Source organism: Micrasema longulum, unplaced genomic scaffold (assembly GCF_059751315.1).
Source record: "Micrasema longulum isolate JH-2025_06_02 unplaced genomic scaffold, ASM5975131v1 h1tg002119l, whole genome shotgun sequence".
In the NCBI taxonomy this organism is placed as follows: Eukaryota; Metazoa; Arthropoda; class Insecta; order Trichoptera; family Brachycentridae; genus Micrasema; species Micrasema longulum.
Window position 1 is genome coordinate 113671 of NW_028279284.1, and position 20039 is coordinate 133709.

A 20039-nucleotide genomic window follows, 5' to 3' on the forward strand; every position below is an offset into this window, starting at 1 on the left:
TTTTATTTATCCATAAAAATAGTTCAAGTCTTGGAACCGGCTATGTGCGTAAATAATTTCAGTAAATACATTTAATAAAAATTTGCCAAAAAATCTACATATATATTATTCCCTTTTAACTGGCTATGTATATTACGAGTCCATGAATGGTTTTTAGTAAACATTGCTATGTGGTATGTTAATTTTACTGTGTGCTTTTAAAATCATAAAATAACTGTGATTAGACCACGTGACATGAATTTAGAACGAGAGTTGCGTTTTAAATAGACCATATGCTTGAGTATTGCTGGTTACGTTTTTCGCTTCAACTAATTTTTAAGCGCTGAAGTTGATGAATCTGTAAATCCAATTTGAAGTAATTCTAACATAAATGGAGACACAACACCAAATTCAACAAATGACATCTGGAATACTGTAATGTAATGTCAACTGTACCAGTATAAAATCCTAGAAAATAATGACTTGCAGGTTCATGGTAAAAAATACTGAGGGATCAAACGTAATGGGAATACGATCATCCGTATAGAGCTGAGCGAAAGGTTGTTTACAAAAAAACAAGGAAAAATCAGATGCACTTTTAAATAACAGAATAAGTAAATTATCACAAAATATCCATTATCATGAATTTTAAAATATAAAATAAAATAATGGCTCAATTTACTGGTAATCGAAATAAGATATTTAGATTTCATTGCTATTTACATAAAAATACTGGAAACAACGTTTAAGATTGTAGAGATCTTTTCTAGCAATATTAAAAAAAATGATGTTCAATCAATGGAAAAAATGTATGATTCAGAATAAGTATACAGGGGTCGGCACTCGAAGTGTTACCAATTAAAAATTCTGTAATTTTGTCAATTTGGATTTTTTCAATTTTAAAATTTCAGTTTATCGTAAAAACATTTCAATTAAAAAAATATTAATATATTGTTCGATTAAATCTTGCGCTTTTTGTATTTTGTAGGGCTTCAATCGTAGTTCATTTTTTAATATGCGCCCCATGCTACGAGCAGACACATTGAGATTTTTCGCCAATTGAACTGCGCTTTGTCGTGGATTACGTTGAATTCTTGATTTCATATTACGAACCATTTCTGTGGATGTTGCTGTTTTTGGACGTCCACCTCCTTGGCGTTTTTTTATGCTACCAGTATCATAACGTGAAAAAGTCCGATATACAAACATTTTGTTCACATGTAAATGTCATAGCTCATTAATAATGGCTGGTTGCGATTTTCCAGCCAAATACAGAGCAATAACACTGCTGAGTTTGAATTCCATTTTGGTAACTTTTTATAACTGTGACGTAAAATGATATGCTTCGGTAGAATTATTAACAATACAACAGACTGACACGTGTCGTAAAATGAGCACACTGTCATTAGCTGTTAGGTTGCTATAGCAGCGTGAAGTTGGTAACACTTCGAACGCCTGAAATGAATCATTTAAGTTTAACATATTAAACATTTGTAACATTTAAAAAATTGTTCAAAAGATTAATAAAATGGTCGATCTTTTATAGTGGATTTTTTTAATACAACTTTTTTTACCAACAAAAAAAAAGACATTGTATTTTTACAAAATATATAAGTATATTATGTATTTGAATTGAGTTGTGGTCCCGTGGTAATGTTGTGGACTTACGGTCAAAGGTCCTAGGTTCTAATCCCACTCTACCATCATTTGATTCCCATTTTTCCATCACAAGTTATTTAGGACTCAGGTTAAGTTTCTAAATGGCTCAAGTTGATTCCAAAAGTTCCAAGATCATCATGCTCTTGTGTTTATGTTGATTCAATGTTTAGATTGATACTTCATATGCTTGAAGTTTATGAAGAGTGCCACAAGATATTAAAGAAGCACCAGTGCAGCACACGCATTGTCTTCCGTGAAGGTAACTTATTATAAGAAGAATGAATATAATATTCACGCTCGGAAGGAAAAAGTTATAATCGCTAAAGAGTAAGCATTCATTGCGTCCTTGTCACAATGAGGAGGTTCAGTAGTTTTTCAAATACTTTTTTGTGTTAAATGACTCAAACTAACCCAAAAAAAAATATGTATCGTATTATCACCGCTACGATTTTTTGAAGTCAAATATTTTTTTTAATTACTCCGCATGTAACATCACTAGTTCTCTTCAGTAAGTTTCCCTGATTGGTGGGCTGGCTTCCCGGAAACTGGAAATCTATTACAACACTCTCTCTTTATCATTTGGTTGATTTAGAAGAACTTGTGCCGTCATTTAGTGTAGTTAATTTTAATTAAAATCATTTTATTAATTTTTCATACATTTTAAGAGGAACTTCGCCGTACAATTGAATGCTCTTAATTTTTATTGTGTTCAACAAAACATTTTTTTTATCCAATTTTCCATAGCACTGAACTTCCTCATTGAAGGATTCTCATAAAAATATACCAATGTAATCTGTTATTTCCATTTAAATCCGCAATGTTTGTTTGTTTCTACTGAACGTTTTTGCAAAAACATAGCCATTTTCGAAGGTGATTTCTTATGTGTATATTGAATATTTTATAGAAAATAATACTTAATCTAAATTTGATTATAGCTATAAAGAGTTGATCACGCTCAAAAAAGCTACACCCATATTTCAATTTTATGTGCATGTTATTTTAAAGCGATATTTGCAAAAGCATTGCCTATCTCTAATTACTTTTCAATAAATTTACTAAAATCTTTAAGGGAACCATTATTTTAATGCTTCTTCATAGAATTCAATAATAAAGAAATTTTAATATCAAATAATAATTAATTTTAAAGATTTACCAAATACTATCGCATTATTAGGCCTTATACCTAGTTCAAAGATTATAAATAAATATGTATGTAGCAAGAACAAATTTGTAACTTTCAAAATAAATACGTATTTTGTATTGTGGTCTTGTTTTTTATTTAGTCCTTTAAAATATAAAAAGTTTTATTTTCTGTGGGTTCAGATTAACTCATCCGGGCCCCCAGAAGCATATATTTTTTTGATTGGATTTTTTCCTACTGCATAATCTTAAAAATGTATTAAACTGATCAAAATATTTTTCTGCAGAATTCTTTCAATATTCTTTCTTTTCTTCTTTTACATTTGTCTTCACTTTCGCCCTGTGCAAACATCAAACATTGCAATTCATTGCTCTGCAGTTTATTAATATATGTTGGTCAGTTCACATGTGTGCTTTTTGGTAATTTTTTTCGCCATAACCATAATAAAACTTGATTTCGTGCTTAACATTTTATATGCATTCTCCCTCCCAATTCCAAGTACCGCCCCGCTAAGTGTATCGAGACTTAAGTTCAGTGTTGTTCAACGTGTCACAGCGAGAGCGGTGCGATGTCATATAGCATCCTCTTGCAACAGTGTTTTATGAAAAAATTATGAATTTTTCAGTAGACTCAAAATATTATGAAACAGTTTTATACCACGACATCATTTATTTTTTTAAAAGTCTTATTTCCATAAATGCCCATGCACTTTAGCATTCCTGGTACCTCCCTCAGAAACTTGCGGATATTTTTCCCGCTTAGGCTCGGGGAAGGGTTAAGTATTTAAAAAAATATATCACAACAGAGATGGAGTACATTTTAGAGAAGGGAAATGAAAGATTAGGCATTTAGAGAGTTTATAACCCGTCATTAGCTGGTTTAATTGGACAATTTGCACACTAACCATTCTGCCTATGTTTAAAAATCCACATTTCTTCTATTTTCCATCTCTTGATTTTTAAAATGGATTTTTTGTATTAAATTTATTGTAACTATAGTTAAATTGATGAATTTTTCAATAAGTTTCATTTTCATTAATCCTTTTCCGCACCTAATGGAGCATAGGGCACTGCGTTGGTACTCTAATTGCAGAATATCTTGATTATTTTGTTACATAGAAGATAAGGTGATCCAGTCTTAAGCTTCATATGCAAGTCCAGGGATTATGAAATATTCTAGTGTTGAAACACCTTTTTAAATCAGTATTTCAAGTTGAGAATCAAGAGACCTCTCGGTAGGTAACCACGCTGACAATTTGACCACGAGGAGAACATTAATGAAAGAAAAAAAAAATTACTGGATAATCTACTAAAAACAAGTTTCTTTAAATATAATTGAAAATAGTATAATAGTATTTATAAACGTATTATTTTTTAATAATTAACTTAACATTATTTATATACTAGGTTCCAATTGTGGACCCCGTGGGGGCTCCTGTGTTGAGTTTGGTTTCAATCATAGTGTTATTCTTGAAGCTTGTCAAAATTTTAAAATTTATAAAATGTTTTTAATGTTGACGACAGGGTTAACTTCAATTCACCCAGTTTGTTAGTATTCGGTTTCATCGCTCTCGCAACATCAGACTGACGATGATGTCAAGAGTTGAAACGGTCACTAATTGAAAATTATATTTTATAAAATCATATAGAACTTACGTCAAGAAATTTAACCTGTTTTAAAATTATCAATATTTTGTTATGACCTCCACATTTACACGTTGGAATATACTCACTTTATTTTGGATTAAGATCCTTTCTTATATGATAGATTATTGCATACTCAGATTTCAAATTTTCACTAAAAATGCATTATGTAACTTAGTAGACATAATAATAAATATGTACATCTTCCTTCCCCTCCTTATCTTCTCTTTAAGCATTCTTGTCCTAATCCCGCCCAATTTGCAATAACTTACTGTTCTTAAAAAAATATAAAAAAATCTTTGATTATTGAAAAATATTTACGAGTACATGAAAATAACACTTTTGTATGTTATAAACTTATGTATTTATTTAATATGTAATATATTTTCTTTACTAACTTTGTATACTTTGTGGAAATCTGTTATTAGTTCTGAGTTTGTACACAATATCTGTTTGTGTACTGTAAATATTTATGTAGAACTGTTGATTTCCCAAATAAAATAAAATACTACAACAACTATAGGTGAAAAATGGAAATATCTCAATAAAAAAACAAGGTTCATAATTTTCAAAGCATTTTATTTATGACTTAATACCATTTAACTTATTATTTTGGTAATACATTTAGCTTTGAGTAATCCAAATATTATACTTTTAATGAGGTAAACTAAAATATAAATAATACACATATAATATAATGTCAATACTTTCCGTAGCTAGATTAAATCATTTAAATATTTCATTTTCTAATCAAATTGTTGTAATACGGAAACGTTTTCTTGAAATATTCTTAAACATAACTTAAAATGTAAACGGATAAGCACAGATTAAAGTAAAATCATATCACATACCCTTTCAAGAATTTAATGAGAACCATTTTCTACTTTAAATGAAGCTTGGATTGATGGTTTTAAAGAATGTACGTTATTTTTATGTATAAATATGTATTATTAATAAAGAAATAAAGAATGAAAACAAAAAATACTTTTTATATACAATGCTGAATATCAATGTGCAATATACAGCAAATGGCAAAGGCGTGACTATTGGAAGAAATATTTCACACAAATAATGGGTTTATGTTTAGTAAAGTTAAGTTGATGTTTAATCTGACAAAATTATTTTAGACATTTTAAAAGAATATAAGAAAACTCTGCTGACAATAAAAAAGTCATGAACTGTGTTCAATGTATTTTTACAGAGCAGACTTAAATTAAAAGAATATGAAAAATGCAAAGATTATTTTTGAGAATAACTGAGTTTGTAATCAAATTCATCTTAAGGATGAGAACCAGCTCACCCGTGTTTGATCTTTACCTCAGATTCTTAAAATTCAAATATATTATTTTGATCAAAAAACGTCTGCAATAATAACAATCAATAAATAAAAAAATACACACAAGCAAAGAACTGGAAGAAAGGGTGAAATGTTACTTTTTATTACAAATTGGTCAACATTTCTGATACTATAAAACAGCCTCTATTCAATATTTCAGTGTTCTCATAGCTTCTTCTGATAAGTTAGTTGTGGCGTTCGAACGTCAAGTAAAATAATAGTCATATGTTATATATGTATATGATAGCTTAATTATTTTCCCCAATAAATCTAGTGAAATATGCACATGAACGTAATTTTTCAGTAGGTGTAGAATGGTTATGAGAAGGATAAAGTGACTAATTTTTAATGAGTGTATGATCATTTTGAATCCACCGAGAAAGTAATTTAATTTACATTGTGTACTAAGCAAATTGTACTTTTCAAATAATTCATTTTTGGTTGCTGAAAATATTATAACTACAAATTTTACATACATTATAGCATATATTTATCTATTTGTGCAAAAAGCATTTTGATAACAAAAATAAATATATTTTACACCATTATACACATATGTACTCACTAAAATATTACCCGTTTAATTTGAAAAAATGAACATACGCAAACCATATGATTACTGTATCTATTGGCAGTAAGATGTCCAGAAGTGTGATGATAAATTAAGTCTTTGTTCGGGACCTTTTATGTGGGAGATTTGTAGGTAATTCAAAATGAGACAATATTATTTACAGGTATCATTTCTCGGTAAGGTATTATACTTTGCTTCGAGAAGATTATGAGTATGTTTCACATACAATATTACTGGTAGGTGCAATCATTGGGATTGCTTGATTTAATTACACTCTATGTATGTATATGCAAATTCGTAAACATGTTATGTGAAGAATGCAAACATCAATATTAATGGTACATATATTTTATATAAAAGCTGCACACTGTATATGAGGAAATATATGCAATAACTAATTCTACATAATAATTATTCTAGAACCAACAATATTTCTATCTCAGAACACTTTGTTGTTAGCCATTTCTATCGGTGTCTTTTTCCCAGATATTTATCTAATCTAAACATATAGAAAACACCTCCGAGGAATGTTAATTTAGCTAAAAATATATGTATTTATTCAACCCTACATTCCTTAAATACCAATAAAATGCTTAATAATTCCTTCTAAGTATGTTCATTGCACAATCCCAACCCCACTTGATTACTTTATACACTTTTACAACATCTCTGTTCATAGAAATCCAATTTCTTTTATTATACTCAATGTACAATTTATTAAGATAACAATTTCAAATAAAGTTAACTCTCGGTTACCATTTCATATTCAAGCATCCATCTTATATAAAACTAACTACATAATATATAGGTATAATACTTTTCAATTGTATTACATCTAAGTAAATAAACATATCTAATGCACTTGTAAATGAATAAATATTTGATCTTATCAACACTTCAATCAACAACTATACTTTAAACCATTTGAAGCAATAATTCAATAAACAGTAAAATACTTTAGAAATGTATAAATTAGACAATCAAATTTAAGATCTTAAAATATTAATCAAACATAAATACAATTATAAATGTATATCAGACAAGTAGTGCTAATATAATGCAATGACTAGGTTATTCACTTTTAATAATAAATGCTTAATCATATTTTGGTAACTAGAATGATACACTTTTATAATGGTCCATAATAAATATTTAGACTGAAAAAAAACATAGCAACTACAAGGGACACCTATTACAATTTTTCAATATTAATAACATATAATGTGTCCGTAAAAATATACAATACAACAAGAGAGCTCCAAAACTTTGAAGTAAAACGATTTGGATTGATCAACATGAGCAATGATTAAAAGGTTTTGTAAGAGCTTTAACAGTAAATACGTACTTTGTTAAATAATGAATACCTTTTTGTACCTCATGCATTATACATAGAAACTTTTCAACCATGCTCGCAAGGTAACACAAAGCTTGACTAGAATCAAATTATAATAAAATATCACAATGTTAATTTGTTGTTGAAATTTATATTTTGATAAGTTAGTTGTAAAAAGTAATAATGTTCTATTGGAACTAATCTAATGGTTATGTAAAATTTTCAGCATATATTAATTAGAAAACAGTATCATGTAAAATGTCGATTTCAAATATTATGTATACCTATATATTTTAGAAAAAAATATATATTCACATATTTGACAAACAAGAAATAAATAATGCATACACAGTATTGATTTGACAAGTTTGTAAGCAAAAAAGAATTCCTATTTACATTATTTACTGATTGACAGCCATATTTAAAGAGCGTTTTTGACATTTTCAAATTGTGACAATATTTGTAGCTAAGATAAATTTAATATCAAAAACTACTATTGTCGTTGAGAATAACAACCAGGAAGTTTGAGAATATAAGATGATGAGAATGTCAGCTCACAGCAGCGGTAGCAGCGGTAAATCAAAGAATGCGAGCAGATTTACTATTTTACTTTTTTAACCAATGGAATCTGTGTCTGAAATTTGCTGTCCCATATTCTTATTATCCAATTGCCATTATCGATGATCCAAGATCACAATTAAGAAGCACTCTTTATAATAATATCCAACATACCGTAAGTAAATGTAAAAAGTTTTTGTTTTGCGATTTGGATAATCTTTTTCATTAGCAAACTTTACATTTTGAATGGCACTTTTAAAGATATGTCGTTTGTTATTTATGATCATTTGCCAAATACTTAGTTTAGTTGTACGATTATTACATTTTTATTACTTTTGATAGACCTGCAGGTAGAAATGTAAATTCAAACCGCTTTAGAAAAATATTTTTTTAGTTTCGAGATAAAAATATGCAATTTCATTTTCTAGGAAGTTATCACAGTTGCTTACGAAACCTAATTCAATCACATATTCAGTCATTTCTTCATAACCTTTGTAACCATTTCACTCTCAAAGCGTGTATAATTTCAAAATGAAATACATAAATCTAAAATCAAATATTAAGAAATTAAAATAAGTTAGAGGTTAATTACAAATGGATCTTTCTATGCATGGGTTCAAATTTCTGAATGGAGAATTTAATAAACAGGAGTCGGTTTAACGGATAAAAGAATGTGTACCTGCAGGTATGGCAATTAAATGTAAGCGGGGACATGGCGTGCGGGAGTTATGCACTTAATAAACCAGTACAGATTCCATGGTGATTGTATCTCATTTTCCCTGTGTTGCTGTCGCGACTTGCTGCGGTGGGGGGTTCTTCCTCGCGGACTTGGATCTGTCGGCATCAAACTTACAACGTGTATATAAAACATAAGGGTGATTGATCAAATGTGATAATATGTATAATGTTATAACTTTTACAAAATACCTCTAAATATTTTTTTAACATTGAACACTTTTTAACATTATTATAATATAATATTGCGCATATAAATTTAGTTTTCTCCAGTTTCATGTTTCGTTATTTCTAATTCCATTTTGATTGTTTATTACAAAAATGACGAGGACAAAATTATCGAGATCCGTACACTATGTAATGCTGATACTAGCATTATCAAGAAAAGAGTGCTGTGTTGGTTTGGACATGTAAATCAGATGATTGTAACACAGATGATTGTAACACTTTTTATAAAGCATTGAAATAAAGCAAAAAATACGAAATGACTTTTTCCCCAATCACCAAGAATTACGATAAATAGTAAATTACCTGATTTGTCCGGCAAGCAGAGGGTTGATGGCATAGAGCCAGTCATGGACTTCCTTGTCTCCCAGTGTCTGAAGCAAGTAGCCACGATGCTTGCTGACAACACTAAATGTGTTAGGCATCTTTACCATCTGTGCCTGGTCCTCGGAGTACTCTACATGAGCCGCTGCCAAGTTGATAACAGCCCTCTCAACAGGATCCTTCTCAGTGCGGAAGATGAAGACGTATGGACGGCGAACAACCTGGCAAATTGAAAATAAAAATTCATGCGTATTAATTCAAATTTCAAAATACGAATTGGTAAGATTTGTGCTGCGATATCACATGAAAATCTTCATAAAGAAATTTAATAGTATAGTGCCTAATTTAAATGGGTAAAATCTCACCTTGAAAACAAAAAACAATTAAATCATCTCTCAAATTGGGTATCATCCATGTTTGGGTAAGAATATTATTAAGGACCTCTACTTTTTATATTTCTGTCATTTGTTTTGTATCAAGAAGCTTTTTATAAATTCTGTAAAATTAACTAAGATTTCTAGAGTTGAAGATTTCAACGTAGGAAAAAAAGTACAGTAGTAATATAAATAGTAATTGAACTTAGAAATTCTATAATTTGAACTAAAATATTGAATTGGTGTTTTACTGTGTAAATATTCTTAAATTATCGAAAATAAAACACTTTTTTACTGTGCCTGTCGGTAATACAAATAATGGCTTCAGCTAAGTGCACAGTATGTTCCGAGCCGGTAAGTATCGGTGACTCGTTTCCATGCTCGGAATGGAAAGGTGCATTCCATCACAACTGCAGTGGGTTGCCTGCAACGGCCTCTAAACTGTAAAATGCGGAAATGTACTGCCTGCCTACAATCACCACTAAACAGTACATTGCCAGCAGGGGTCTCCAACCAAGAGGACCCGAACTTGTTAGTTGCACTTCTCAAAGAGGTAGAATCAATGAGAAATGAATTCAAAATTCTCAGCACTATAAAAGAGGTTATGTTTGCGTTCCACAAAGAACTACAGCAGCATTTTGGATGAAAAAAAATTCTAAAATAAGAAGGCACGAGACTGAAATCGCAGAACTTAGATTAGCATTAAATAACGTACTTCGTTTTAATGAGGACTGTGAGTTTCAAATATTGAGGTAGTTGGGGTTCCAGAAAAATCGGGAGAAAATACCGCGGAAGTTATTATTTCCGTCGCAAAGAAGGCTGGGGTGAATATTGACCGGCAGAATATTGAGTTCTCCTCAAGAATAACTCCTAGAGTTCCTGGTCAAAGCAGACCGAAAAACATAGTAGCTAAACTTAAATGTCGACAAATAAGGGACAACATTATCAACACGCCTGATATTGGGTCCACGGGCCAAGTCCATCAATTTACGTGAATGAACATCTTACTCCGCGTAGTAAGACTTTGTTACAAAAAAACTAAACTACTGGCTAAGGAAAAAGGACATATATTTACATGGACAAAAAACTGCAGTATTTACGTGTGCCGCAACCAAGAATCACCACCCATATTAATCAGCGAGGAAAACGACTTTAAAAAAATAGTTTAATATTTGTTAACAGAATATACTTCACACAACCTTTTACACAAATACACACACCCACACATTCATTAGCACACGTACATAAACACACATTCACATACACACACATATACAAACATCGCACACATACATTATGTAAACTATTTTCTTATATATTATGTGTTAGATTAACAGTGGACTTTTTAATTGGCTCTAGTATTGTTAATATATTTCTATTTATATTTTATTTTAATGGCTGTACAAATCCCAAATAAAATAAAACAAAATAAAATAAATAAAATAAAGATTCTGTAAAAGTAATCTTACAAAATAAACCTAGTACACATTAACAATTCAACACAAAAAAACCTGATTAAAAAGTTTGATGTAAATTTAAAATTTGAGTTGTTTTTGTGGGAACAGAAAGTGACTGGAGAACTAAAAAATTATTAAGATGATTTTCTGAACATGCACGCAAAAACTCTTTTAGTTCTACTTTTGGTTATTGTTTACACAGCTGCATTAGTATTGGAAGAAATCTTACCACCCATCTCTTCTTCCAGCCATGTGTCTTGTGTTGTAGGACATTGAGGTACCCCTTGCGGGCTACTGCGGCGCTGACGCGAATCTCTTCACAGTCCGGTACATACAGGGGGAGGGGAGCAGGGGCAGCGGGGGCCGGGGCTGAAGGGGCGCCACCCCACATCTGCATAGTGTGCTCTAGTAGTGCACGCTCGGGAGAACACAACCTAAAAAAGTGGAAAAATACAAATTTAACTCTTGTGTGGTCACGATGTTACACAAGTCTACGTAGAAAACGGAACTCTCTTAAACTTATGAAGTGGTTTTTTACAATAACGTATATGATCGATTTTATCAATTATGGAAGGTAGATTAATAAACAGAATATCATTTGCGTTAAATATTTGTTTTTAAATACCCAAATATTAAAAAAAATACTCCATATTTTGTTTAATGTAACAAGACATTTAAGCACAGTATGCAGAGGGATTTTTAGCACAGTATTTTAAGAGTTAAAGAGAATGTAAGTATAACAAACTATGCACAAATCGCACCTCCATTTTGTGATTTTTCCGCAGTAGTTATGTCCTAATCAAAAATGAAGTAAAGGAAACTCACTTTAGGAATCTAAATACCTTTATAAAAAGTTCAAAAGAAATCTAAAACCAGAAATAAAAACTAAGAGGCCACAGAAGACCTAAAATGTATGCAAAATACACTTTCTTCTTTTGATCAAGTTATAAATTCTATATTTTATTTAGCCACAAATTTATATCTTTTATCAAAATTTATAAATAAGCCCGAGATTGAGTAATATATATACTTTTAAAAATATATATTCAATTGCATCGATGCATTGCATTGATGAAAATAAAATAAAATATTTGTAAATATAGATATGTATGGATAAAGATAAAGGTGGATATGGAAAGAGATATAGATATATAAAGAAATCATGTTTTAAAAAAAACGCTTTATGCCTATTAATTATGTACACACTTCTGTTTTAAATTTTGGTATTCCGGCTTTGTATTTATTTTTTAATATTATAATTGCAATATTGTGCACTTATTTTTTGCTTTTTCTACATTTTCTACTTTTATTATATATAATTCCTCTGTACGTGTGATGTCACTGTACTCCTCCTAAACGGGTTAACCGATTTGCGTGCGGTTTTCAGAGAAATATAAATCTTTGCGCTGTGCGTGTCCGTAGATATTAAAATCTTTAATCTAATATGTAAAAAAGAAGTAAGGAGCATAAATGTGTTATTCATCAATCTACCAGGGTTGCATTCGAGGAGAATGCATTTACAAAAAAATTGAAAGATGTTGTTTTTTAAGTATAAAAAAGTTTGTTTTTGAATGTTTACAAACAACATTTGTTTTTTGTGGATCTTAATCAGATCCATTCCTTATATTTTTTACCCATTTATTTATTTTTACTAGATTTTTGGTAAAACTAAAATAATATAAAATTCAATACATTTTTAAAAATCGTTTTCCTACATGAGTACACCCCTCTGTTAGTAAGAAGACCGGAGTTTGACATTTGCAAAAAGAATGCCATATTAAAAAAAATATTTATTTAATGTTTTGGAATTCAACCATAAACAAGTACCTAGGTACCTACTTAAATCTAATATGTGAATATTAAAAATTTTTAGTTTTGGAATTTAATCACAAACAAGTACCTAGGTACCTACTTATCAATAAAAAGTATTTTTCCAAGCTTATTGCAGGCAAGCCAACATTCGGGCAGAACAACGTCTGTTGGGTCCGCTAGTAAATATATAAAATACATATTTTCTCTCCGTATAGTTAAGTTAGTATCAATTCTTATTTTACAATTATACAGTGTGATCATATGTTTTCATGTAAAGGATTTTCACCGACAAGCCATATAAATCGGCTTGGTGAGTCTTGTAATAAAAAATAATTTAATAATGTTTTAAAAATAATTGATAAAATAAAAAGTATATCCTATACTCTCAGTAGTAAATATATAAAAGTTCATTATATCTAAAAAAAAATACACTGAATTTATAATATTTATATAATTCCAAAATTGATCTATTGATAAATAAAATATTATAAAAATGTAACTTACTCAAACGAACTAGCACTCTGTATGGAAGACATGAGGCTAGTGGTAGAAGACATGTCGGTCACTCCTTCATCCACGGGAGAAGATGGAGATCCGGCCATTATTGTGTTCATGTTGTCTTTCGAGTTTCCTATTCGCCCTGAGACAAAAATATTTAATTCAGTAAAGGAGAGTTTATGCTATTCAACTTCAGAGACGCAATAATAAAACTAGAGGAAACTTATACAACATGTGACTGATAAAAAAAAGTGAAGAACTAAAAATGGTGTTGGTATTATTATTATTATCATTATTTGGCTATTTTCTTTTTCTAACTAAAAGGATTCTGATAATCGGCACAAGTGGTATAATTTTTTTTTTCGTACAAGTATTTTGTAACTGAGAATTTCAAAACAATTTTAAAAACAAACTACTGTTTTTTATAGAATATTCTTGGGATTTTTGAGAAAAGGGTAAAACATGACGTACCTTGGATGAGGCGCAGACATTTAGTAGCCAGGTACCTCTCCCTGTCGGTCATCTCCCAGGGTTCATATAGGGATGGGTCGGGATGGTTAGGGGCGGGGGCAGTCTCCCCTCCGCAGAACACCAGTCCTCCCCCCCCACCACCACCGCAACCTGCCTTGGCTTGCATGTTGCATGCATCCTGTCATATAACCATGCAAAAGTATGGATCAAAAATAAAAATAAAAAACATCTTTTCAAAGACATGATAAAAAGTTATAAATATTGAAAAACTAATGTCCGCTTAACTATCTGTTTGTTAGAAAAATACATAATAATTTATAAAAGGCTCTCAAATACCTTTAAATAAATTGAAAAAATTTACATAATTTTTAAAACGAGTTTGTCGAGTAAAATTATTTGACTGATAATTACGGATTTATTATATCACACACGAAAACTTGCAAATTATTTTGACTGATAATTACGGATTTCTTATATCACACACGAAAACTTGCAAATCTACTGATATCTCTGAATCAGGCTCTTAAGAAGTATTAAAAGCAAATGGCATATTTTACTCGACCAAAATCAATTCAGGGTTGACGATTTGTAAATTGTAATGAGTTAAATATTTACCTTCTCTGACTTGGTGAAGTCATGAATATTGAGAGGAGCAGCATTGTTGGGAATCGTCGGTGGTGCCATTCTCTCACGGAGCAGTAGAGCATGTCGTGTGCGACCTGTTTCTTCTAACCTTGTAAGTTTCTCCAATTCCCACTGAAAATCACCAAGGTAATTTATTTTGAGCACAAAACTTAGAGATAGATTGACTCTATTTTGATATAGAAAATTTAATGTGGAGAGTTTGCTCACAAAACAACTAACATCGAGTAAAAGAGTTCTGGTTTTTTTTAAATTTTAGAATTTACATGATGTTTTCTCTCTTTACTAATTTACCTTTATTTTTTTCAGTTGTTAAATCTCAAGTTCAAATTGATACGGCTTAGAATCTACAGCAATGTCCATTTAAAAGCAATAATTAATTCATTGCACTGAAGCAAGTTTACCTGATTATTTATTGATAATAATTATAATGTAATAAAAGCGAGGAGGATTGTGATCCTACCTGGTGATCAAATATGAGTGAGTCTCCACGTGGCCTCCAGCCATGAAGATTTTCCTCTCCCCTGACGTACGTGCTGCTCGTGTCTAACACTCTACGCTGCCTGCGTTGTACTCCTAAAAAAACATACATAATAATTAGTTACACAAACAGTAATAAATTTTAATGTATCTAAAAATATAAATATTTGGAAAAAAAATTAAATAAATATGGTTTTAAATGATTTTGATACATTAATTGAAAGAATAAGAAACAAAACACTCACAAAAACACCAACAGGAATTAACTTAAAATAAATATTTCTTCAAATCCATACACATTGTATCATATTTTAACAATGAGTAACATTTTCAATACTTAATTCCAGCAATTCAGAGAGTTTAGTTAATTGAAATAAAAATAAAAATGTTTACAATCAAAACAACATTCTGCAATCATTTTTGTAAACGTCAGCTGTGAAAATGTGAAATTACAAATTACACATTGTAAAAAAATGTCAGCTGATGAAAAAGTGTTTTCCTTTGGAAGATAATTGTTTTGCAATACAATATTGTTTACCTGGCTCTAGGGCTCGGTGCAGGCTGAGCTCATATACTCCGGTTAGCCTTTGTCCCTCAGTAGGTCGAGCTGCTCCACTAAACAGGTGCTTGAGAGAGCGAGGTCCAGTTCGAGCATCGCGTCCATATATTACCATGGATAGGTCCTTTGTTACTATGGCAGGACGAGCACAATTTTCCAGCTGCGTAATAAACAAAATGTGTTAGTTATGCTATGATTTAAGATGAAGAAGGTAAATATTTATTTTACGTATATTGTATTAATGCCTATTAAACAATATCTTTAAAACTGATTTGATATTTGCGAAATTTTAGTCCATTGAAATCCCCAATGTATGGAATATTGTAATAAATTTGTGTTTTTTTTTTTTTTTTGAGAGGTGATGGAAGGGATAAATTTAGATTGTGTAAGAGGGATATAAAAAAATACTCTTTAGTTTCTCTTTCTTCTGTAGCCTGAAGGGATACGATTTTTAAGATGCATACATTCTAAATTGGCGGTAGAAGTCGATGACATTTATATGAAAATTAAACTCACTTCTAAGTAAGCACTGAGTGTGATGTAAATAATTTCTCCGCTTGCTGTGACGCGATTAAGTAATGCAGAATTGTGAAGAGAACTATCCCAAGCAGCCTCAAATCTAAAAAACAAAAAGTTGTCGATAAGTTTATTAAAAACACAACATAAAATGTAAAATACAGATTTTTGCTGAAATAACTTGTGAATTGAATACCAATAGAAAGACTGAAGTATTGAAATATAAGCATTGGATTAAAATAGGCGTTAAAATACATATTACTATTATAATTAAGTAAAATATCAATGTTTAAACTACCTAAACATTGAGCGATCATCACCAGGAAGCTCCAAAGGTTCTCCAGGGAAAAGTCCAAGGGAAAGAACACACGATTCATTGTCATCTTCATCTGCTGGTTCCGGACTATTCCGAATACGGCCTAAAATAAAATAATTTCGGTGGACGCTGATAAAGGTACTTCAGACAACAGGCAGATATTATGTTGTACAATTAATCAGAATATGAATCTGGTTACAGTTTGAGAATTGAAATACTTATATTTGAATAGATCTAAAATAGGCACTCACCGACAACCAGTTCCCTAACATCTTTCCAGCGAAGTTCTGTCTCAGGCTCGTGTACAACTGTGATGCGAATGCGACGTTGGATTCCTTGATGGAGTAGAAACAGACCACGGCATGCCAGTTCGTCACTGTGTTCAACAACCTAAAATATGGAATTATTTAAACTCCATGTCTTTAGAATTTATTATCAACCAATTTTTATTATCGACCAATCAGTACATTAATAAATATGACAGTGAAAATATAGGCATAGATGTTCACATACATAAAATTTATGTGTGCCTTTGTCTATCATAGCTAGGAAGGGAAAATGACAGACATCATGACAAATGGTAGTTGTTTTTGTTTTAAGATAATTTCAATCTGCACGGAAACAACTAATTTTCCGGCCCGGTTGCTGTGTGGAGGGTGACTGTTCTCAAATTGCTAAATCTCCTCTCCCAAACCCAAGTTCATAAAGTGACAGGGTATTATAAAGGGGGTGACTGCTCTCACATATATCTTGTGGTCCAATGGTCCACTGAGGAAGCGGCTTCATTTGCAATATAAAGCATCACATTCGCTTATAATATATGTCACTAACTAAACATTATATTATTTTCTGACTTGCTAAAAACAAAACCTTATGCTATACTTACAGCCGGGACATATTCTCCATTGGGCGCCAGTTCGCAGATCTCGAACCAGACAAGTAAGTCGTGCTTGGAGTGCAAGTGGCAGGGGGCAGCGGCGGCGGCGGGGGGCGGGGCGGCCCCCCTCGGGGAGCGGACAGGCTGGGAGATGGGGATGGAAGGGGGCAGCATGCGCTTGGGGGGCGCTCGGGCTGACCATGTCACGTCCTGCTTCGCGTCCTGCCAAACCACAACCTTCCGTCGTAAGACTATTTAGTACACCAGAATGTCAATCAAAATGGCAACTATTTTCAATACACAAATTTTTTTATGCTCCCAATAATTATTCAAGACAGTAAAGGGTAACCTTTTTAGCTCGGCGTGTCAAAATAATGGAAAAACTTGGCTTAAGCCGGGTGCTGTCACATCTAGGAATATTAATAATTTTTGCAGCCCCAGTAAGTAACAGTTTTTTTTTTAAACTATTTATTTATTATTATTGAAAAGCAAAAATTAAATATTATTTACGTAAGTATTTTTTGTTGCTGAATTGGATTTGCGAAATCCTGAATTGAAGGTTGGTATTTTGTACATTTAAAACACAAGCAAGCGTTACAAACTTCATCAGTTAGTCAGGTTTTTTTTTTGCTTTAATATTATTCAACCTGAGAAAAAGGTGTCACAAAAGTACTTAGAGGGAAATATCATTTGAAAGTGAAGCAATTGCTGGATTTTTAGTAAATAATGTGTGTCACCCAAAATATCTTGGCTTATCATCTCTGACGCGGGTGTCATAGGTTACCCATCACTGACCTATAATACTATCAGAAGGGAATACTAAAGTCTAGGCATATACAGGGCTTACATCCTGTCATTGGTTTGTGTATGTGATCAGTTAGGTAAGACCAACATTTTGTTAATAATTTTTTTTTTGCTTGAAATTACTAAATAAATAATATGTATTCTAAAAATTATCAAAACATTTAGACTGTTACCTTATGCAGTGGATGTTGTTGGTAATGCCCAAATACTTTGAAAACAATTGGCTGTGTTTTTATATAGTCTAGGAACGACTTTGTGACTGGTACAGTAATCTAAAAATAAAAAAATTGGTTAAAAATAATAAAAGCCGAGGAATCATTTAATTATGCAAATTGATAAACCTGAATAAGCAATACAAACATTTTGAACGTGATAAAATCCAAGTGGAGTTCCTTTTCCTGTATTTTTAACGGGTTCCGTAGAGAACGCTTCATCATGACGATGTAAGAAACTGTAATAAAAACAAAATAAATTAACATTACTTTATATCAGATTAGATCAGTACAGTTATTTGATCTTGACCAACAATTTTTTCATAAAAAGACACTTTCAATATAAAAATCCACTGTCAATAAATTTGTCAGAAAGTAAAACTAAACATTAAGGTTTAGGAATACAAAGCGTTTTTACAGGAATGTAATTTGAATAAAAATTCTAGTATAACTTACTTGAATTGGCAGAACACATCAGCATATTCAGTAGAAATACCCTGAGCCTGAAGTACGGTCACCCTGAATGTAATGTCTTTTCCGGGAACCAGATGGTCAGGAAGATCTTCATCTTTTAGTTCAGAAGCTACAGAGCTATCACCACGACCACTGTCCGCATCACATTCTAAGGCCAGTTCTGCAAAAAGGATTATTAATAAATTTCTAAAAAAAATTTAACAAAAATAAGCAAAATAAAGGCAAACAAACAACAAAGAATCAAAAGCATTACTACAAAATATTAATAAAAAATTAGCTTACTATCTAAAATACCTTCAATCTTGATTGAATCTTGTCCCTCTACAATCCTGTCTTCCAAATTGTGTTGATTGTTTTTCTCGTTCAAGGTGAGAGTTTGGTTCATGTGCTTTTTATTTTTTGTGATAATTTCATCGTCGAAGGATATCTTGGCCGACTGTTTAACTCCGTTCACAAAATCGGCATTTTCCTCTTCTACTACAGCCTGCACTGCTACTCTGAGATAGCCCTTTACATCACCCTTCTCGCTTACAATGGCTACTTTGTGAATTAGTGGTACCGGATACAGCAAGTTGGACAGGTAAACGAAAGACCTAAAATAAAACACAAATGATATAAATACACAGACATTACTAGAAACACCAGAGCAAAAGTTTTGTGGCTTTGTTGGAAATCAGGTAAAATATGTATTAAGTTTAAATTTTACCTTCCAACCATACGGAACCATGGGAATCTGTCATAGAATGGATCTCCTCCAGTGAGTGACTCTACATTATAGTCCGGAGATGTGGGAGAAAGTTCGGCTTCATTGTGATACATTTCACGCATTAGCTCCAGTCTTTGCCTTTAAACAATATTAATTAAGTTAATTAGATGAATAGAATTTATATGAAAACATTCCAACTATTATAATATTAAAGTAAGTCCTTGAATAATACGGATCCCGATAGTGTGCGATTTCGCAAACACTTTAGGTTTGTGTTAAGATTAGTTTGTTTAATAATAATAGCATACTCTACTGGAGTCTTGCAATAAAACTTAAT

At 31.4% G+C, this 20039-nt stretch overlaps 1 protein-coding gene across 5 annotated transcripts in view; it reads right to left on the reverse strand.

Annotated features, from left to right (window-relative positions):
* Positions 1-8846: 8846 nt before the first annotated feature.
* The window catches only part of unc-104 (kinesin family member unc-104), a 93186-nt gene continuing 81993 nt past the window's right edge, over positions 8847-20039 (reverse strand). For 3 of the 5 annotated variants that reach the window (XM_088239300.1, XM_088239299.1, XM_088239301.1), the window contains 17 exons: positions 19703-19840; positions 19279-19589; positions 18979-19156; positions 18671-18761; positions 18484-18582; positions 17516-17743; positions 16881-17019; positions 16612-16732; positions 16314-16416; positions 15777-15957; positions 15222-15334; positions 14732-14872; positions 14117-14294; positions 13652-13787; positions 11565-11769; positions 9487-9725; positions 8847-9054 (listed from right to left, as the gene is read on the reverse strand). In XM_088239300.1, the coding sequence (XP_088095426.1) occupies positions 8991-9054; positions 9487-9725; positions 11565-11769; positions 13652-13787; positions 14117-14294; positions 14732-14872; positions 15222-15334; positions 15777-15957; positions 16314-16416; positions 16612-16732; positions 16881-17019; positions 17516-17743; positions 18484-18582; positions 18671-18761; positions 18979-19156; positions 19279-19589; positions 19703-19840 (2665 nt within the window). In that variant the 3' untranslated portion in view covers positions 8847-8990. The remainder of the gene's footprint in view (positions 9055-9486; positions 9726-11564; positions 11770-13651; positions 13788-14116; positions 14295-14731; positions 14873-15221; positions 15335-15776; positions 15958-16313; positions 16417-16611; positions 16733-16880; positions 17020-17515; positions 17744-18483; positions 18583-18670; positions 18762-18978; positions 19157-19278; positions 19590-19702; positions 19841-20039) is intronic. The other 2 variants (XM_088239302.1, XM_088239298.1) reach the window with 1 other exon arrangement.